The 22,966-nt window shown below is 37.3% G+C and overlaps 3 protein-coding genes across 5 annotated transcripts in view; all 3 read right to left on the bottom strand.

Moving 5' to 3' along the window:
- The window catches only part of rigi (RNA sensor RIG-I), a 32,446-nt gene extending 31,970 nt beyond the window's left edge, over nt 1-476 (bottom strand). The window contains exon 1 of the mRNA XM_084428305.1: nt 256-476. Coding sequence (XP_084284431.1) covers nt 256-361 — 106 coding nt within the window. The 5' untranslated portion in view covers nt 362-476. The remainder of the gene's footprint in view (nt 1-255) is intronic.
- Nucleotides 477-2,190: 1,714 nt separating this feature from the next.
- On the bottom strand, nt 2,191-9,979 carry toporsb (topoisomerase I binding, arginine/serine-rich b). The gene is made up of 3 exons (XM_084428214.1): nt 9,757-9,979; nt 7,143-8,132; nt 2,191-4,813 (listed from the first exon to the last, which is right to left on the bottom strand). The coding sequence occupies exons 2-3, from the start codon at nt 8,130-8,132 to the stop codon at nt 2,963-2,965; spliced, it is 2,841 nt and encodes a 946-aa protein (XP_084284340.1). The 5' UTR covers nt 9,757-9,979; the 3' UTR covers nt 2,191-2,962.
- Nucleotides 9,980-13,838: 3,859 nt separating this feature from the next.
- LOC311302134 (atrial natriuretic peptide receptor 2) overlaps nt 13,839-22,966 on the bottom strand; it is a 27,607-nt gene continuing 18,479 nt past the window's right edge. For all 3 annotated transcript variants that reach the window (XM_084427767.1, XM_084427769.1, XM_084427768.1), the window contains exons 21-24: nt 21,337-21,489; nt 19,396-19,494; nt 18,166-18,257; nt 13,839-16,590 (exon numbers count right to left, since the gene is read on the bottom strand). In XM_084427767.1, coding sequence (XP_084283893.1) covers nt 16,393-16,590; nt 18,166-18,257; nt 19,396-19,494; nt 21,337-21,489 — 542 coding nt within the window. In that variant the 3' untranslated portion in view covers nt 13,839-16,392. The remainder of the gene's footprint in view (nt 16,591-18,165; nt 18,258-19,395; nt 19,495-21,336; nt 21,490-22,966) is intronic.

Raw genomic sequence — 22,966 nt, 5'->3', positions numbered from 1 at the left:
GTCCTTTTTATCACCACCAATAAAGTTACAACAATCATATAGGACATAAAAGTCTTTTATTTATTAAAAGTCCTGCTGCCACTCTCTGATTATTTAATACACATTATTAAACACAATACAAATATATTTCTGATAATATCCAATATCCAAAAAGACTCTAAACAAATATTAACTGAGGGATATTTTTACTATGATAGCAAGTTTCTGCAGGTTGTATGGAACTGATTACCTGCTGCTGTTCGTTCATTAGCTCACCTTTGTCAAAGTGCGTCGTCATGAAGGTTTTGATGAGTGACGGTCGTAAAATCTTCGCGATATAATCGCTCAAGCGCCGCAAATTCTCCTTTTCCAGCTCGTACATTTTTGCGGCGATTGGGGACAGTCACAGGACTGATTATAATGAAGACTGCTTATGATTATAAGTCCTGACTGAGCCTGAGCTCACGACATCTGATCCAGAAACAAAAGCGAAACCAACAAGGAACAGCCGTCTCAACATCCAGTGAGCTGTCTATAAAGGCGTGTTCAAAACGCCTACGATGCTCAAAACTACTCTCTTGTTAGTCAGCTCAAGAGGATTTAACAGACGGCCAACACTCCTCACTGTGTCAGTTCCTGAGTGCTGCGAAACCACAACAACAATTAAGAATTTCAGCGAAAATGAAATCAAAAGTGTCCCTTTGACGAGTAAATCCACAGAATCCTTAAAGGGGAAAGGCGGAAGGCTACTTTGGAAAACATGTCTGATAATAAATAATAATATTGAGGTAACAATAGAAGTGTGGTGTGGAGAAGAATTAATTCCACAGTATGAAGCCATGGTTCCTACATTAAAATAAACATAGTTAAACTGTATAACTGATATAAAAAGCACAGAATTTTACTTTTTAATCACAGGTTACAGTAGGTTTTACATAGGCGAAACTCGCCTAATTATTTTATTTTACATAAACTTTTGTTGATCACATATTATTTTTAGCGATAATTCAATAGCCTGTCATTTTTTTTAATATATATATATATATATATATATATATATATATATATATATATATATATATATATATATATATATATATATATATATATTTAAGATGCTAATACCACATACCTTGACGTCACTTTCCCGCGCGCGGGAACACACTCCCTCAGCCGGACTGAGTGGCAAAAAAATTAGTGCATAACTGGATTTAATGGGGGAAACTGCGAAAACGCGAGTAAAACAAACGATTATCAGTTTAAACTATAGTGTTCCTTACAACTCACCAAATATATTGACATGCAGCGTGTTTCCTGACATTTATATGTGACTGATTTTGACACCAAGGAAATAAAGCAAATTTGCCTGTGAACCCTTTTTCAATACAACATTGGTAGGTCTAGGTCTAAATCCAGGTGATCACTTATATCAATGTTATGTCATTATGTCATCCAGCAATAAAACTTGTAGTTTTTTGTCAGTGTTTATTTAAAAACATTCAATTACTCAGATTATAGGATGACAAATATTTAATTGAGGAGTTGTAAATACAATATGTAACTACAATATATAGGTTAAGCTTTTACCCCAAAATTCAGCATATTGACACAAAATGATAGCAGCAAATCCACCTTTATCTGCCTGGAAACCAGTTGTTTCTGTCAATTGCAGCGATCCATTTGCTTCTCTGTTCTGTAGCTTTCAGCAGTCTGTAAAAATAAAGCTCAGATTTCTTTTCACATCTAATTGTACAGTCAATCTCAAAGCTCTTTCCCGTTTTAGACGTGTTTTTTTGCGGCATTCACGCTGAAAACCAATTCTGCCGCTCAGTCTTTTTGCCACTCAGTGCAGCCACAGTGACGTCAAGCGCATACAACCCTCTATTGAACTAAGGCCTAATCCTGGCTTAATCTAAGCCTTGTCTGTGAAACCTTCATAACTATGTGATTAGCAATAAATAAACAAAATAAGTTAATTAATTTGGCTATTTGAGGCAACAGTTTTGACAGCAATTTAATTTCAAACAAACCGGCTCCCAACTCTCCCAAAGACTATCAAAGCCTGATACTGTAGTCAAGTTATTAAAGAATTACCTGGAAGACAGGATTCATCACTCTGCTCTATCCTAACTGGTAAAAACACAATGAGCAGGTCACAAAATTGATGAACTAATGCTGCAATTCAAAAAGAAAGACAAACCGATTCAGACGCTGGATTGTACATCTATTAAATGCATTTATTGATTGTTGGCTGACATGATGGACAGCTATTGTAAAGAAGGCTCGTTGTGTGTTCAGTAGATATGATCAGTGAATTATATCTCCAGGGTGTCACCATAGTCCCACATACGCAAGCACATAGTATGTGTAACGAAGGCATGGAGGCGCACGTCACCTGTTCCCTGAGTTTAAAGAAGACACAATTCTCAAAGTTCAGTGGGACTGAATAACAAATGATCAACAGTGGTTCTCAACCAGTAAGTCTGGTCCCAAAAACAGATGTCTGGTCTGTTCAAAAGCAGAAAATGCAAATAACCATATCATCAAGTCCAGTTAGTACATTTTCCTATATATTTTGCTCAATTGGTCAAAGACCATGTGTCTTCTGAAACTAAATCTGGGACCTGAACCAAACAAGTGGAGAACCATAAGTCTAGATAGTAACCCTAATGTATTTTCTGCTACAAAGGGTTAGAGTAGAGTAGAGGTTAGAGGCTAAGGGAACAAGGGTTACCATCCAGACATGACTGTTGTTGGGTTGTGGCACAGTAAGTAAGCACCAGATTCGAGGAAGAGGATCACTGCAACTATAAACAACATGAACAATAATAATAACATTGAAAATGACAAAAAAAAACAACGTCTGAATGTTTCTTAAGCATCTGTTCCCAGCAGAAATCTTTAAATGAGATTATAAAAACCTCTAGACTGGCTAAGCGATTCAGATAAGCATTATACAAGTAAGAAAAAGTCTGTTTTAGTTCTAGCTAGCAATGTTGGTCACCGGCTCTTGTGGCCCGTCTCCGTCCGTGTTCTTTTTCTCCAAGTTTTCTGCAACTCCTCTCGTGTCTGATTGGTCTTTTCGAGGGATAGAAGCTCGCTCCTGTTGGACGTGAGAACTTGCGTAAGGACTCGGCCTCGCCTCTGGTAGAAATTCCTCAAGATCTTGCAGTATAGTTTCAAGCAGTCTTGTGTCCGAAGGTGGGGCTGGTGACATCGAAGCCATTGGGAAGGGGTGGGGCACAAACTCTTCGTGGTTACTGGCATCCGCATTTCGGGAGCAGTCGGAACTACTGCGGTCGACTACGTCCACCAGATAGTCGTCCAGGTTTAGTGTGCGTTCAGTGGTTGGGTCAGTGCGGACTACGGGACTCGATGACTCGGATTGAGGATTTGAGGAGGTACAACTCAAGTTCTGGATCATATCTTGCCCAGGAGTCCCGTCCCTCGGCTCAACATCTGCAGCGGTTTGGTCTATAATATCCATGACACGGTCCAGACAGTCGATGGTACGGTCACTGTCGCTGTCAATCGTGATTACAGTGGGTGAACGGAGTTCCCTCTTCCGCTTTCGGTGCTTCCTCTTCCTGCGCTGGTGCCAATGCGGTTCGGGTGCCCTTCGCTCGTAGATGATCTCCACACTGGGAGATCGTTCCCTACTGCGCCGTCGCCGCTTTTCCTTGGTTGCAGTTCCATCCTCATGCAGCCGCTGGGCCGCTCGCTCCAAGTGCCGGGTTTTGTACTTGCGTTTCCCACTTGGTTTGTCCAGGCAGGACCTTTCGGATTGCGAGTCGGCGCTGCTGCTACTGATCGCTCGCTTGCGGCGTTTACGACAGCGCTGTGACTCTCTGGGATGGTGGGAACTAAGGAACGAGTCCAAGTCGGGAGACCTGCTTTTCATTTCCCTGATTCTCCTCTTCCTGGAGTAGGAAGGTGACTGTGAGAGTTTCTCTCGAACGTGGCACGACTGCTCTTGGCTCGTGTTGTTTAGAGAGGTGGAGCAGTCGCTAGCGTTTGACCCCGAGACAGGGCTGTCGCTCCAAATAGACACCGCAGGACTCTGACCGGACCAACTTGGAGGTGAACGTGTTTGGGTTGGTGAGCAATCTGGGGTCTTGGCGTGCCATGATTGTTCTAAACTCTTGGCTTTTTCTTTACTGACTGAGCGCCGATGTGAGCAGTCTTTGCGTCTCCCATGCGCTTTGAGCTCAGTGTCATCTCGATTCTGCCGTAAATCTGAACCATCGTTGGACGGGTGAGCGCGGCAGGACAAGTAATCGGTCTCTCTTTCTCTGCTGTGTGAGTCTGAGTGTGTCCGCTGGGGACTGCATGAGGGAGCAAGGCCTGGGGATAAACGCAGGTTCATATGGGACTGCGAAGGGAGCTCCATTTGGGATGTCTCTGATTTCGTTACTGTGGTTGTCATCTCCTTGTCGGCTGTCTCCTGCTCCTCTTCAGACGAATCCGAGGAGAGCTGGACAAGCTCTGGGGTCCGTTCGGCCATCGGCTTCACGTATCCCACAATCAGGCACTCTTCCTCTTCGTTATCTTCCCCCCGTCCAGCTGACACGCTGCTACTTGCCGCAGGGCCAGTCATGTCAGGGCCGCTGAAAGGCGGGGCTGTGCTTGAGCTTGGCTCCGCCCCCTCATCCTGTGATTGGCTAGAAGAGGGAAAGAGGGTTGAATAGGAGGGACCAGGCGTCTCCTCATCCCACGCTGACTGACTCAGCAAACTTTCCGTTCCACTTGCATTGGCAACGGATGCAAGGTGTTCCTGGACAGCAGAGGGATTCTCTGTCACATTGTCCTCACTGTCATTACCATCATCATCATCCTGTGAGAAAAAACAATGCAACCATTAAGAATGAACCTCATAAACTTGCATGAACAGAACCAAAACCACAATAATGCCCTTCTGCTGTTCTCTGACATTATCTGCTTACAATAAACAGAAACACCTCCAGAACACCTCATAGGGGGATGATTTCAGGAGAATAACAACTTAAATTATGCTCTGCTCAATACACACAGCTATCATATGACTTACTATATAGAGATATATAGACATACTCAATATCATTGACATTTATGAATTTGGTGAATGACCTCCAAAGTGAATTATTAGTTACATTACATTATATTAGTTTGTGTATTCCCTTAGAATCTAACTTATGATGATACAAACACATACTCTACCAGTGGAAGAAAAGAAAGTTATGGTTGGGGATATTTGGTCATATCTGGAGCTTGACACCCCTCGGTCACTGCATTTAGGGTCAAGCCATCTCTAGTGCTCCAACAGAGGTTTCATTTTTTACCTCTATTTACTGGTATTGCAAAACCACTAGGCCTAGTTTTTTATTTGTATTTAAGGCGGCTGGTCTTTGTGTGATGCCCCACAACAAATTTCAGGGTTGTATGAACGTTTACGGAAACTTCAATATTTCAATAAGTTCCTCAAACAAAAACTGATCTATAGAGCACATTACAAGTACATATATAAATGTTTTGCACATTCTTGTTCCTTAAACAATAATTAGTTCCAAGACTAGGACCCCTTGGAAGTTTACTTAAATTAAGAAGAAAGCCCCCTTGTAGAGGGGGACAAAATGCGAATTTTCAGCTAAGATTTATGCCAACGGTTACAGTACAGTTTGTATGTCTGCAAATTGTTGATTTTTTTCCCCATTTTGGTCTTTAATTATGCATTTATGGTGAAATGACTGCATCTTCGTGTTTATTTTGATGACAAACAATGTACAGTCACTTTATTTCTATGCATGCAGCACAGCAAAAATATACTTGACGTTGACGTGTAAATGAACGGCCAGAACGCATTAAAAGTTTTCTGTTTTTGGTTGAAAGCGGTGTCGTGTAAGCATCCCCAAAGTTAACAACTAATGATTTTTACGACGGAAACGAATCAATCAGAAACCGGACTTAAAGGGATAGTTCACTTTGAAATTAAATTTTGGTATGTTTTAGCTTACCTCAAGGGCATCCAAGATGTAGGTGTCTTTGCTCCCGCAGTAGTTTCAATTTTGATATTTTTAGGTCAAACTGTTCTTGTCTGTCAGTCATATAATGCAGGTCTATGGTCACCACCTCAAAGAGCATGCAAGTCCATATTAAACAATTCCCCATCGTAAGTACACATTGATGGCCTAAGACACGAACCGAGCGGTTTGTGTGAGAAAACGAACAGTATTTATATCGTTTTTACCTCTTGTACACAACCACGTCCAAGTGATCTGAGGGCGCGCGCGCTTCCTGGTGTGTGACGTGTGCGTGCGTTCTGGCTTAGTCTGCGCAAGCGCCGGAAGTGATCTCTCGCGCGTGTACGTCACTCATTGTTTACACAGAGATTTACAAGAGGTAAAAACGATATAAATACTGTTCGTTTCTCACACAAACCGCTCGTTTCGTGTCTTAGACCATTAATGTGTACTTACGATGGGGAATTGTTTAATTTGGACTTCTCTGTGCATGCTCTTTGAGGTGGTGACCATAGACCTGCATTATACGACTGACAGACAAGAACAGTTTGACCTAAAAATATCAAAATTGAAACTACTGCGGAAACAAAGACACCTAGGCCTACATCTTGGATGCCCTTGAGGTAAGCTAAAACATACCAACATTTTATTTCAAAGTTAACTATCCCTTTAAGCTGGACAATTACTGTCCAGCTGTCCAGCTAAAACAATCTTTGTTGCATTAATTTCCTATTATCACTGTAAATCTGCTTTGAAACAGTCTGTATTGTTAAAAGCGCTGTTTAAATGACGGTGACTTGACTTGACATGAGTGTGAATGCTCTAACACTTTAACATTTTACATTTACATTACATTTAATCATTTAGCAGATACTTTTATCCAAAGCGACTTACAAATGAGGAGAGCAATAGAAGCAGTTAAACTAACACAAGGACAACAATATGTAAATGCTGTGACCCTTCCCAGTTTGGTGTAGCCTAACTCAGTATGTAATAAAAAATAAAAAAAAGATATAGAGTAGAAGAGAGGAGAAAAGACAGCGTTAGTACTATTAATGGATCAAGTGTTGCCAAAAAAGATACGTCTAACAGGGCCACTGAATAAAAAACATGTGTGAAAGGTGTGTTAGTCGTCACTAAATGTAATGTTGCCCAGAGGTGTCTCACCTCAGAGATGGCGATAACGGAAAGGTCCGAGCTGCTGCCCTCCTCGTAGCTGGGAGCGGGACAGTCGTAAATGGCCTGCTGGTCATACGTCTCCATGTTGAGGGTGGAGCGAGCGAAACTCACCAGCTCGTGCAGGAAGTGGTCAGTGCGCGCCAACAGGAAGGGGCGGAGCTCGTCCCGAATGGCCGAGTCCTCCATGTTATAGTTCATAATGCGCGAGATGATGATGTTCTGCACGATGTTCACCAGCGATCCGTGCGACCCGTACAACACCGTGAGCTCGCGTTGCAGCCAAGGCAAAAGTCGGCGCAAACATCCAGGGTTTTGACGTAAGAACGACGCCGAAATATCCCTTTGCCGACCAGCGTCTCTCGCGTTACGCACACGTACGCCAGTCCTGTAAAGCGCACGCCGGAACGAGACAACATCCTGGTCCCGTAAGCGTCGCAGGCTCCGCCCCTCGCCCCGCCCTTGCCTGCGCGCCGTCAGTCGTAGCACCATTTGCTGCACGTCTTGGTTATCCGTTAGCCCCGCCGCGTCTGTGAGACTGCCGAACATGACTTCCTCCATTGGCGGTGAAGACGAAGGGACGGGTTGTTGCGCTCTGTGGCTCCGCCTCTCTCTGCCTCGAAGAGCTCGGGGGCGTAGCACGCGCTGGGGCGCGTTGCTAGCGGAGGCGTTAGCCGCCGCTCCATTCTCCACCGGCGGCACCACGAACTCCTTAAAATCTTTTTCCCCTTTAACTGAGTGGTATATGGAGTGGAACGGCTGCTTGCACAGCGGACACTCCGCTTTGTTTTTGGACCACTCGTGGATGCAGCGGAAACAGAACTGGTGCAGGCAGCGGTCCAGCGACGCCACGTTATTGAAGCCGTCGAGGCAGATGGGGCATTTGGAGTCTGGCGACGCGTTGGCCAATAAACGCTGAGAAGATTTGGCAACGCTGTCTTTCTTCCTCACACGCAACTTCATCTTAGTGGGCGCCATCATCTACGGCACACACAAAAACATCAGCTCAGCGTACAATGCTTAGTTAGTTCCCTATAGTACTATTGTAATCCAATGCAACTTACAATGAGGAACATTACAAGCAATTTATTACACGAGTCAACAACATTAACGTAACATTTAGTTCTCACCTAAAAATTTTTTTATTTATTTTATTCGAAATGAAGAAGAACGGCAAAATATGAAATATCATGGATGAATATTTACTGAAGAATCCACTATTTTGTAGAGGGGGTCAAAATGCCAATTCTCACTAAATTACAAGAGGAAAGGAAGGTGCGAGGGACGGGATGTGGCAGTGGCACAATAATCATTTTACATCGATTATCTTGTTTTTATAATCGTCAGAAGCCAAAATAAAAATTGAAAAATGAATTACGATTAATTGCACAACCCTACGTCACGGTTCAGTGCATACAGTCAGACGACAAATACAGTCAATCACAGGCGATACACACTCCAAACCAGAAGGGGGCGCACATTGTTTGTAAGTCAGAACGGAGGCTCACTATTGGCCAGCATCACACACGTGACCAGCGTTGGCCAATAGTGAGCCTACGTTCCCAGAAGCGCTGCGCTGTTACACTACGTGAACTCACTCAGATAAACACAGAAGAAAATCAATAGTTGAATAAAGTCGTTATTTTTGTTGTTTTTAGCGCACAAAAAGTATTCTGGTCACTTGATAAACTTAAGGTTGAGCCACTGTAGTCACTTGGACTATTTTAACTATGTCTTTACTAACTTTCTGGGCCGGCAAGTTTCAATTACAGAGAAGCCTATGGAGGAGTGAGCCAGCTCTCAGATTTCATCAAAAATATCTTAATTTGTGTCTGAAGATGAACGAAGGTCTTACGGGGTTGGAACAAGAGTAATTACTGACAGAATTTTCATTTTTGGGTGAACTAACCCTTTATACATTAAAGGAAGCTGTACTTTACTCAGGGGGACTAAATGCCACTCGGTAGAACAAACTAATGTCCACTACTGTCTGTTCAAAATACATGAAAAGAAACCTAGCATTGGGGATTTGTTGCTTTTTCCTGTTGAAATGTATGTTACATTGATGGCATGTAATATGGCATGATGATATATATGTGTGTGTGTATATACACACACACATATATATCATCATGCCATATTACATATATATACACACACACATATATATCATCATGCCATATTACATGCCATCAATGTATGGTATACCATGGTATCTCCATCTAATATCATCACAATACCATAGTAGATTCAGTATTTTTTATGGGTTAATGCGACATTTAGTGTACATAACTAATTTACATAAAGACATTAATAATAATAATAATAATTCAAACTAAGATAATTCAAATAAAAAGAAAACAGTGACGTCATCGAACACAGCAAACACTGATATTATCATGTTCAAAATGACATAAAAAATGTGACATATTTAAAAAAAAATAACCAGTTATATTGCTGTCGGTATTTATCGAGGATCACTAGATATCTCTCTCTTGCCTTCAAAGCAACGATTATTAAACAGCTTTATCGATAATAGACGGATACATAAGTGAAATCTGATTGAAAATAAAACAAATAGGAGTTTTATGAAGCAGACTCTCACCTGATCATCACCTCCTCATTACAAAGCCTCAGAAACACTGTGAATAATCCAAACCGCCCATAAACACAACTATGTCACATCAGCGTGATATCCGTAATGATAAACACGCAAAAGAAAAGAAAATGTACATTAAAAACCGATGGAAGTGAAGGAGTTTCGCACTGCTGTTGAGAAACAGAACACACAGCAGAGCCTCATCCGGCAGGCGTCACGCGCAAGCGCCCCCAACGGACTGGAGCGGTACTGCACCTGCAGCGCGATCACGTGACTGCAAGCGATTTCTTTCTTTTCTTTCTTTATTTCTTTGAAACAAATATATAAACTATAAATAAATAAATAAATACATACATAAATAAGGTTCTTGAATAGTAAATTCAGAAATTCGTCACATAAGAAAAAAAAACATGCTTTTATTAATCATAATTTTGGCTTAAAAAGTCGAAATAATGATAAACTAAGTCCCATTTGTGAGATGAAAAGTCGAAATTATGACATACTAAGTCATAATTATGATATATTAATAAGTCAAATGTATGGAATGAAATATTCGGAATTATAAAATAAAAAGTCGAAACTATGACGTAAAAAGTCTAAATTATGACATTAAAACAATGAAATCATGAGATAAACGTCTAAATTATGACACAAGTGTATTTTTACTTTTTATGTGCCAAACATGATTTTTTTTCTAATGTGGCGGAAATAAACAATGGTATAGCTTTATATATATATATATATATATATATATATATATATATATATATATATATATATATATACGTAAGATATTTTACGTAATTTATTTTGCAGTTTGAACATAATTCTCATTATGTCAGTGTTTTGCTGAATTTGTAGGAGGACTTTAGGAAAACTACTAAGAAAAATGCCCTGTGTGAACCGGTAGTGGAATGAATGGTACTTCCGGTCGTGATGTCATGCTAACTGCGCTAACAAGCAGCTTTGAGTTTCTAAATGTAAAGATTAAAATAAATCATGCTCGTCAGTCGACGCTGTTTGGACAGAATATTCTCGATCGTGAGTATCAGAAAGTACAGCTGCCCATGACATAAACTTACAGACGATTTGGGTATTTCAATAAATTATTGATGATAAATATATAGGCTAGTAAAATAAGAATGGTAGTTATCGGTATAAAGTTACTTTACTACCATGACAAATAAGATACAGTGTTCTGTTTCTATTATAGTTTTATTAATATTTTAAGGATTTTTGTCTTATAATATAATTTATATATTTTATATATTATTTCAGCTTTATTCCAGTGAACGAAAACGATAATGGTTTTAGTTCAAAAATAACAAGACTATAGATATAATCTTATTATTCTTCTTTAATACTAGCTTACTTAATACTTGATACTAAGCTGCAGAACTAGAAGATGAAGACAGTTGATTGTAATGTTCAGTGAAGATATCTGAAGGTGTGTGTGTGTGTGTGTGTGTGTGTGTGTGTAGGTTCTTCTGGCAGTGGTTCTGCTGTCCTGGGGCTTCGTGATCTACGGCACACGAATCGCTGCTCAATGGGAACTGGAGAAGAGACAGCAGATCAAACAACAGCAGACATGAAAGATGATTGACAGTTCGTCTGATGGACTTCAGTCGTTACACACTCATCTAAAGCCCAAAAAACCTCATGAAACCAGCAGAGATCTGGAGATTTTTGAGAATATCTTGTATATAATGTGTGATTTATTTATCTATTTTTTCATTTGTTTAATTCAATGATGTAAATACTTACATTTTGTAATATATGTATTTCAAACAAAAAGGCTTTTCATAAAAATTTGTATGTAATGATTAGTTTTTGTTTTCTAGAAAAAAAATGTATTTAATAAAAAATATTTTTCCATGGTGAAATTTTTAAAGACTTTTTTTTTTCAAACAAAACCATTATTTTTTATTAATATTTGTTTTATTTATTAATTATTCTTTTTAGACCTGACACTGTATTTTTGGTAAGATCCAAAGAAAAAAAAAGTTATTTAATAAAAAAATAAAAAAACATTAATCTAAAAACAAAAACCCTCATGAAGACCAGCTGAGATCTGGAGTCAGACTGAATCAACGCCAGAAATGTTTAGAATTTCTTGTATAATGTTTTTGGTAACACTTTACAATAAGGTTCATTAATTAACTACCTTAGTTAACATGAACTAAGAATGAACAATACTTCTTCAGCATTTATTAATCTTAGTTAATATTCATTTCAACATTTACTAATACGTTATTAAAATCAAATGTTGTATTTGTTAATCCCTTAATCACTTACATTTTGAAATATAAATTTCTCAAACAAAAAGGTTATTTTTCGGAAATTCTTCTTTAGATCTGCCCCCGTATTTCTGCTACACTATGAGGCCAGTAGGTGGTGTAGTGCACTAGATATACACACTACACTGGGCTTGTGTGGAGATCTGAGGAAATAACGTGGAATATTCCAGCATGCCTGTTATTTATGGGTTCTGTGTCTTCAAAAGACAATAAATAAGACAAAAATTAAACAAGTCTTAGAAATGTAATACAAAGAAAATCACTGGTCAAAAGGTCGCCATTATAGTTAATGTTGGAAGTGTGGTTGTGTGCACTCTTATAGCTTTGTCATTGGTTCCAGTGTTATTTTAGTATCATTGAGATAATATTGTGTTTTCTAGTTAAACTTAGTTATTTTATTGTGTTTTGACATTTTCTTCTTCTTTTTTTAAACCAACGTACGAGTGTATACGTCACGTTCCTAAGGCGCGAATCTCAAGCATTTAAATTTCAACGGTTATATTGACGGTCCGCCTGAGGAGAATCTGTTTCAGCTTTACTTATTTTAGTATAAAGTTAAATAAAATGGAAATTAGACGTTACTTTGACAACTGGCTGGAAAAAAATAAGGTTTTTATACATTATTATTTCAGTTAACGTTATTTCAAATTAAAATGTTTTGTATTTAACTTTAGTTGGCAGCAACTTTGGTTCAGCTTTGTTTTTTGTAGTTTTTTTGTAGTTTCAGTACGAGTTGTATTTCTTGATGACGTTCTTGATGTTTCATTAAATGTTTCGTTTCGTTTTCAGCTCCAGTCGAAGGTTTTCTAGAGAACCAGAGCACCGTGTGTTTGAGGTAAGCCAGATCTCTGTTTTGTGAAGGTCATCCTCACTCACGCTCGTGTAGTTCGTGATGCAGGTTTGTGTATCTCCGAGGCTTTCATCATGTGTCTGTTTCTCGTGTTCGCTCTGTGATGTTAATGAAATGATTGAGTGAATGGCTCTTTTGTGCTCGAGCGGTGCTCACGCATTTCATTAGCGAGACCCTTCAGACGGCCTGATTATTCCTCTTTGCCCTCGTCTCTTTCACATTTATAATCAGTGTGTGTGTGTGTGTGTGTGTGCGTGCGTGTGTGCTGGTCACGTCTGCAGCAAGAAACTATGTAGAACTGAGATGTGTGTGTATATGATGCTATACAAATGATCTACAAAAAAGAAAATAACTCATGTTGTTTCACACACAATATGGACAGTTATTTTGTTTATTAATTGCACTCATCAGCAATGATTAGTCTCTTCTGCTCACCAACGCTGCATTTGTTTGATAAAAAAATACAGTAAAAACAGTGAAATATTTGTATTACAATTTTAAATACGGTAACTATTTGAATATATTTTAAAATGTAGGTAATTTGTTGCTGTATTTATAATGTTTAAAAATATGAAATAAAGTACAAATCTAGTTGAAATATATATTTTTAAATGCTTCCACATTCTTAAAGAGTTTAATTCTTTCATTTAGAGGCTTCAAACTGTAGTGTAATCATTACAGATGAAGATGCTTTATGGTGATATTGTGAATCTGCAACAGCTGCAGTCGACATGTGTGACGGACTTACCAGCCTGTCTGTCTCTCTTTCTGTCTGTCTGTCTCTCAGTCTGTGGTAATTAAACGCACGCATCATCACAGTCATTTGCTGAAGAGCTTCTCATTCAGATCAACACCTGAGTCCATATTCTCTCTCTGTAACCCAGATACTGTTTATCCCTCTCTTCACCATGCCTTCATTTGTTATATGTGCATATAAAATGTTTAAGTTCAAGTTCAAATTTATTTGTATAGCACATTTAAAAACAACCACAGTTGACCAAAGTGCTTAACATGTCAGGATACACACAAACAAACAGTAGAGAATGTCACAGTAGTAAAACTCAACTCGAAATGAAAGCTAAGGAATACAGGTGGGTCTAAGCAACGACTTAAAAATGTCAGCAGTCCGAGCTGTTCTTATATGAACCGGTAGACTCTTCCAGAGATTAGGACCAGCCACTGAGAAGGCTCGCTCACCTTTATTTTTTAACCTAGATCGAGGAACATCTGATTGGATGACCTCAGTGCTTTGACAGGAGAGCGGACGTGTAAAAGCTCTGATACATAAGAAGGCGCTAACCCATTCAAAATCTTAATAACAAGCAATAAAATCGAAAATAAAATAGATTTGTACATCATCCGCATAACAATAGAAGGACAGCATGTGCAACAAAAACAGCATGGGTCCCAATATGGACCCTTGGGGGACGCCACAAGTAAGAGGAGCAGCAGATGAAGAAAATTCACAGAGGTGAACAGAAAAACTCCTATCTGTCAAGTACGATTGGAAGCATCTAAGGACTGTGCCCTTTATGCCAACACACTGTTCAAGTCGGGATAAAAGAATCGAGTGGTTGAGCGTGTCAAAAGCAGCAGTCAAATCCAATAACACTAATACAGTAGAGTTACCCGAGTCAACAGCTAGAAGATCGTTAAAAACTCTTAACAGGGCAGTTTCGGTTCTGTGATGGGGCTTAAAACCAGACTGGAATTTTTCATAAATACTACAATCATCTATGATTAAAGTTGATTCAAAACCACTCTTTCCAAGATTTTCGATAAAAAGGGAAGTTTAGAGGTAGGTTTAAAGGTAGCCAGAAATTGAAGGATCCAGATTATTCTTATAGATTATTCTTATACAGATTATAATCCAGATTATTTATGTCAATGGAATGAATTAATGTTTGTAACATTAAGATTTAACACACTGGGATGTTTTTAATACCATTCAAAAGTTTGGGGTCAGTAAGATTTTAATGTTTTTGAAAGAGTCTCTTCTGCTCACCAAGACTATTTATTTATTTGATTGAAAATACTGTAAAAATTGTGAAATAATATTACAATGTAAAACAGCTGTTCTCTATGTGAATATATAGTAAAGTGTTATTTATTCCTGTGATCAAAGCTGAATTTTCAGCATCATTACTCCAGTCTTCAGTGATCCTTCAGAAATCAGTATAATATGATGATTTGATGCTCAAGAAACAATTTATGATTATTATCAATGATTTTTTTTTTGTGGAAACCATGATACATTATATTTTTCGGGATTCTTTGATGAATGGAAAGTTCAAAATAACAGCATTTATTTGAAATATAAATCTTTTGTAAGATTATAAATGTCTTTACTGTCACTTTTGATGCATCCTTTACTCTGAATAAAAGTATTAATTTCTTTAAAAACACAAAATCTTACTAACCTCAAACTGAGTTTCATAATATAAAATGACATGACAATACATATCACCTATCACTGGGATATCACCATCATTATGGGCATTTGTTTTTTATTATTATTAATAAATATACGAGTACTTCACTACGATTATTGGATATTTCGCAATTGTTCTGTTGCTACGAACACTGACTGATCAAACGAGAAAATACTGAAGAAAAATGCTAAGTTACTAAAGTCTTTCTAATCAATAATAAACATCAGCTAAACTACATTTCATTTCTATATTGAAGTATTTTACTGTCATTAATGATAAAACAGGACACAAACCTCTAACTCTATTTTTACTCTTAAATACAAAAGGTTCTATATAGAACTCTAGGATTCTTGACTCAATTCTAAAATACTCTTTATGCCAAAACTGTTCTATATAAGGAGATTAAATGGCTTAAATGACAGCACAACACTTTCATGTATATTTTTACTTTCATGTTATTTCAGTTGTTTTCTAGTGATAAAGTATGTTTACAAGCTGCTTAATTCATAAAAAAATTGTTTTTAAATGAATGAATTAAAACTAAATCCATAAAATGATGCCCTGATGGGAACCCATAAAAGGTTCTATATATAAGCGCCTGATAGAACCCTTTATGATTCTATTTAGAACCTTTTCTTCTGAGGACAGACTTCCTGTTGCTAAAGTGCAGAAGTGTGTTCATGAAAACAAAGGTTCTATGTAGAACTTTAGGGTTCTTGACTCAATTTTAAGATACGAGTGTTTATGCCAAAAATATTCTATATAAGGAGAAATGGCTTAGAATAATACTTTCATGTTTAAACGGTTATTTTAATTGTTTTCTTGTGATAAAGTATGTTTACGAGCTGCTTAATTCATAAAATATGTATTAAAATGAAACATAAATCAAAATGAATTAATTAAAACTAAATCCAAAAATGATGCCCTGATGGGAACGCATAAAAGGTTCTATATGTAAGCGCCTGATAGAACCCTTCATGATTCTATTTAAAATATTTTCTGCTGCTAAAGTACAGAAGTGTGAAAATGAACGAATTAAAAGAAGTGTTCATGCGTGTGAGTGTCAGTTTGCGTCACACAGGAGGCCAGTGCTGTCAGAGCTGCTGAGGACTCCTGGGATACTGGAGTAATCCTCTTTCTGTAGTTCTGGGACGCTCACGGGTCTCTCGAGCTCCTGAGGCGTCAAGACTTTCTTGGCATCTTTACTGGGAACTGAAGAGTGTTTCCCTTCCAGCCAGTACGTCACCATGTCACCTTTACCCTGGGAAAACACAAGTCAAGTTTATTTGTTTATTACACAATTTTTACAGTGTTACGATTTTTTATATTTGAAACATTGTAAACATTTTAACATGTTTCATATACAATGTTACGATGTTTCAATTACAATGTTAAAATTGTTACAGTGTATTTGAAACATTGTAATTGAAACAATTTAACATAGCAACATGTTCCAAATTAAATGTTCCAATGTTTCAAATACAGCGTTTACAGTTACACAATGTTCACAAGGCTCACACTGTTTCAAACACAATGTTTTAAATATAATGTTACGATTTTTACAATGTATTTGAAACATTGTATTTGAACATTGTTAACATTTGAAACACTGTAAATATGTAAACATTGTATTTGAAATATTGTAACATTGTAAACATTGTATTTGAAATATAAACATTGTAACGTTTAAAATACAATGTTACAATGTTTCAATTACAATGTTACAATTTTGATAGTGTGAAACATTGTAAACATATTTGAAACATTGTAACATGTTTCAAATACAGTGTTACACTGTTTTAAATACAATGTTTCAAATACATTTATTCAAAGCAGCTTCATTTCAGAAAATCATGATGTTAATCTTTATATTTACATTTACATTTATGCATTTGGCAGACGCTTTTATCCAAATTGCATTTCATTATATCTTAATACCTTCACGCATTAGGTTGCATTAAGCAGATTACAGCTAACCGATAATATAGTTACATTTTGAGATATTATAAACAATTAAGCAGAGATTTGCTATATAGCATGTATCGCTTTACATCGCTAAAATTGGATGTAATATATATATATCCAACTTTACACATAGAGCTGGGCGATAATATAATTAGCATTTTGCAATGATATAAACAATAACGCATTAGAGATATGATATATATGATATACTCCTTTACATGAATGTACTGTGTGCGGCTAAAACTGGATACACTTTATACTGTTGTATAATTCGTTATTAATATTAATTTAATTAATTAATTTAATGTAATAATTCGTTATGTGGTAATATTGAGAATTATGAAGCCTGTGAGGTTTTGTTTGATTTATAATAATTTGGTGCACTGGCAAACATAATAACTGACGGTTTTCATACACAAGAAAAAAATCAGTGATGATTGTCTACTAATGCAGTGCATCACAAAATCTTACATGTGATCACAATTTTGTTTTGATTTTATTTACTTTAGCATAATAAATAAAATATTAAATTAAAGCATTTTGGTTACACTTTATTTTAAGGTGTCATTGTTGCAGTGTAATTATATATTTAAGTACTGAATAATATTAATTAACTACATGTACTTACTATAGGGTTAGGGTTTGGTTGAGGGTTAGTTGCATGTAATTATGCATGATTTACTGTTATTACTATGGTAAGTACATGTAACATATGTAACAAGGACACTGTAAAATAAAGTGTTACCAGCATTTTCCCCAACAAAAACAAAGGCTTAATTATTACATTAAATAGAAAAGTTTTTTACTTATTAAATTCAGTACAAGAATGCACTTCTAGTGAGTGTGGCATTAGAACAGGAGTGTGTCTCACCTTGACCTGTAACACACCTCTGCAGGTGAGTGTGTATCCGCCGATCTCCTCCAGCAGGTAAAACACACTGGAGCTGCACTGGGTCTTCAGCGCTACAGACAAACCCAATATTAAAGATGCAACACCGCATTTATGTATATTTTCGATGAGGAGTACAAATGTGAACATCTGCATTAATTATAGCTGTCAAGTCACATTTATTCATATAGCGCTTTTTACAATACAGAATGTTTCAAAGCAGCTTTACAGAGATAACAGGAAAATAATGTCAAACTCTGTTGAGTGTGTTTCTAGAAGAAAATAGCGTCACAGTCCAGCTTAAGTAAGTTCAGTGATGGTTCATTTTTGTTGTTAAAAAGTTACAATTTAGGTGCTCTGGAGAAAACCGTGACAGTTTAATGCTAATCCTTGGGAAACGAAGCCTTGCTTAGATGACAGAGAAACAATCGGGAGTTATTTCGCAATAAACAAACTAAAAGTGTACGTAACGGTTCAAAATGTTGACGTCAGTAATGAAATTAATATTTTTATTCAACAAGGATCGATGCATTAAATTGATCAAAAGTGACAGTCAAGGGTTTTACACTAAAAAAAATTGATTTCGAATAAATGCTGTTCTTTCAACTTATTTGTTCATCAAATAATTCTGCATAAAATGTGTCATGGTTTCCACAGAAATATGAAACTGTTTTCAACATTGATAATAATAAGAAATGTTTCTTGAGCAGCAAATCAGCATATTAAAATGAATTCTCATCATGAAGGATCATGAAGACTGCAGTAATGATGCTGAAAGTTCAGCTTTGATCACAGGAATAAATGACACTTTACGATGACATAGAAAACAGAGAGCCTATGTTAAATTGTAATAATATTACAGTTATTACTGTATTTTTTTATCAAATAAATGCAGAAGAGAATTAAAAATCTTACAGACCCCAAACTTTTGAACAGTAGGCTAGTGTACAATAGTGCATTTACTATAATTAAGGTAGTTTGGGAAAAGTCACTAGCCGCGTTTCCATTACCCTTCAAATTGCGCAAATTGAAATTGCGAATTGAAAATACGCCCAATGGAAACGCGTCAATTTCGCAAAAACTCCCATTTATCGCAAAAAAGTTTTTACTTTACGTGACGTCGCCAAATTACTTGTCTGGCCTGCTAAATAATACTTAACTTTCTGCTGCAGAAACCGGGTTTCGTGACCCTTAACCTGATGCGTTTCTCACCTTCGCTGGTGGACTCCATACGGGACGCTGTGTTCACCGTGTCTCCAAACAGACAATATCTCGGCATCTTAGTTCCCACAACTCCTGCGACAACTGGACCTGAAGACGGCATCAGAGAGATCCAGATCAAGCCAGACTCACAAACTCATCTCACAACCAACAACTGAGCCGTGAGTTCAGATTCAGATGCTACTCAACATTTGAAGTGGATCAAATCCTTTTATCAAAGTTATACATGAATTTTGAACAATACCCGTGCTTGTCTCAGGACAACTTTGATGAACTTTTTTTGAACCCCTTCAAATGTTCACTACTGGATTATAGCTCTTAAAAAATATGCTGAATTAGTCTTTAGTTTTGTATTTTCATGAATTGCAGTTATAAAACGTGTATGTTTAGATGTAAAGCTAGCGTGGAGGATTCAAGCACTCAAATTTAAGATTTATTATATTGCATATAAAATATCCATCCATTTGGTTTAAACAGTTTTAATATAACCTAATACACTTAATGCGAAGCATATTTGTCAGTTACATAACTGACAATAGTATAGTTTATTATTATTATTATATATATGCATCTATTTTATTTTATTTAAATAATCGTATTAATATTTACATTTTATTTAAATAATTCAGTTAAAATTATGAACATGGTAAAATGTGACGCTTTAGCACAAGCAACGTTCTTAAAACGTATGAGATTAAAACACATTAGATTTATTGATGATCAGTATATAAAGCTGGTTATTGTTATAAATATGCAACACATTAAGTTTATTAGTATGTTTGTGCTAAATTAATGGAAATATGCAATTCAAGTACATAAATCGGTAACACTTTACAATAAGGTTCATTAGTACTACATTAGTTAGCATGAACTAATAATGAACTGCACTTATACAGCATTTATTAATCTTTGTTCGTTAATTTCAACATTTACTAATACTTTATTAAAATCTTGTTAACATTAGTTAATGCACTGTGAACTAACATGAACAAACAACAAACAGCTGTATTTTTATTAGCTAACATTAACAAAGATTAATAAATACTGTGACAAATGTATTTCTCATGGTTAGTTCATGTTAGTTAGTACATTAACTAATGAACCTTATTGTAAAGTGTTACCCATAAATCTTATATTTAGATCTAAATATTTAAGTGTAAGTGCCGGCAGCTTGGGTGAAGATGTTCACAGTGGCTTTAGGGGCTTTCGCACCGGATAGTTATAGGGTCTATACACCAGGGTGTTTCCCAGAGAACTAATGGTTCCCATAGGATCGTTTTCCTGGTTGCGTTCACACCGTCAGTAGGAACTCTGAAGTGACGAAAGACACGTTTGTTGTTGTGACTTTTATTTTGACGGCGCTGAGAACGACAGTGCTCATTAGTTTACGTTATGTCTAACAGTCCTGTCTAATACGTTATTAGATAGAACTGTTATACATAAGTAGACAGTGATGAAGAGTTATTAGCGTATGGCGTGTGGTTGATGTCCAGTGTTGCTGAGCAGAAATACATAATCATGTTTCTCTTGGTCTCCTCAAAGTTGTGTTGGATTTTCTCCTCAGCGTAAAGATTAGGAGGCTCATCTATCACTGTTTTCCATGTTTGTAGAGTTAGTTTGTGGAGTAAATACATAGGCTATAATCTGTACACTGGTTTACACTGTTTTTTAAAAAATGGCGTGTGCTGGTGTCTCACGTGCGTTCTGCCAATCAGTGAACACTAACGTCACTGTAGTTCCTATAGCGCTGGTTTAGACCGACTCTGAAGGAGGAGTAAATCAGTTCCTCCAAAAGGAGTTCCTACTAAAATCGTTCCAAGTTCCTGCGGTGCGAACGTGGCAAAATCCGGGAACTTCCGCCAATAGTTCTAGGAAGTATGAAAAGGATCCTCCGGTGCGAAAGCCCCTATAGATTGCAGGTTTACTGTGGACCTGAATGTATTCCAGCGCGGATCTGGAGTTGTGTTTGCGGTCTGTGAGGGATCCTGAAGGTCTTGCACACGGACACCAGGTCCAGAGCCATGCTGGCGATCTCAGACGCGTGCAGGATCCCGTTCTCGCTCGGGACACCGGACACCACCATGTCTGCAGCACACAAAACACTCACTGAATCAACAAACCTCATTCAGAAACTATATTCATTCACACTCATGTTTAAAGGGGTGTTATAATGCCCTTTTCACAAGATGTAATATAAGTCTCTGATGTCCCTAGAGTGTGTATGTGAAGTTTTAGCTCAAAATACCCACAGATCATTTTTTACAGCATGTTAAAGTTGTCCCTTTTTGAGGGTGAGCAAAAACACGTCGTTTCGTGACACGCACTGAAATGTCAGAAACTGTTCTGCCTTTCATGTTCAAACCGGAGTCGGACAAAGATGGAGAGACTCAAGAAGAAGTGACGACATGTAGAAGCAACAGGACATTTCTGAATGGTTAGTTGATGAATGAATGTAGCTGATGTGGAGTTATCTTCTAGTCATTGATTAGCATATTCTGTCTTGATAATCTATAAATCGCTCGTGTGGGAACTGATGCATACAGTGACATGCTATTGCATTTGTGTTACGAACTGTATTACATGTGAAAAGACGGATGTGCTCGACTACAACAACTCTTCCTCTTCTCAACATGATCTGCGTGTTCCGGGGGGCGGGGCTATGTAAATTTTAGGGTTTGTGATGTCACTAACCCGGGGCTTATGTAAATGTTAGGGTTGGTGATGTCACTAACCCGGGGTTAATGTAAATTTTAGGGTTTGTGATGTCACTAACCCGGGATTAATGTAAATTTTAGGGTTGGTGATGTCACTAACCCGGGGTTAATGTACATTTTAGGGTTGGTGATGTCACTAACCCGGGGTTAATGTACATTTTAGGATTGATGATCTCACTAACCCAGGGTTAATGTAAATTTTAGGGTTGGTGATGTCACTAATCCGGGGTTAATGTAAATTTTAGGGTTGGTGATGTCACTAACCAGGGGTTAATGTAAATTTTAGGGTTGGTGATGTCACTAACCCGGGAGGAATGTGGTGTAGTCTCTACCAGCCGTTTGTTGTAGTCCTTAAAAAACGATTTCTTTGTAACTTTGCAGATGTTGTTTATGCTCAAACAGCAACAGTACACGTTAACTAAAGTTAGAAAAGTCAAATCATAATCAAGCACCCCTTTAAGGCGAAACACTGTGACTTCAGGCAAAAACAGTGTTTTTCATGCCTTTGTCAATTTTGAGATTTTGGGCTTTTCATAAAGTGTTTTTTCAGACTACACTTCTTTTAGAGCACTTTACCAATTTGCATCTATAGATTTCAATTACACTATATATCTTTAAATGCCGTTTTCTCAAAACGAGTTTTTCCTCCTACAATGAGCCAGAAATCTTCACTTCAGTAGCTTTACACACACCACACTTTACAGTTTCATTCTCATCTATATTCTGAAGGTTTTTTACAGAGGAATTTGTCCATATATAATTTTCCTGATTTTATACAACATTTTATTCCAATTTTTTTTTGAAAATGTTATTTATTTTTGGCTGTTGACAGTATTTTCTGATTTATG

This window comes from Rutilus rutilus, assembly GCF_951802725.1.
Source record: "Rutilus rutilus genome assembly, chromosome: 13".
Lineage (NCBI taxonomy): Eukaryota > Metazoa > Chordata > Actinopteri > Cypriniformes > Leuciscidae > Rutilus > Rutilus rutilus.
The sequence above is the reverse complement of the archived record's forward strand: the minus strand, read 5'-3'. Positions and strand labels throughout refer to the sequence as shown.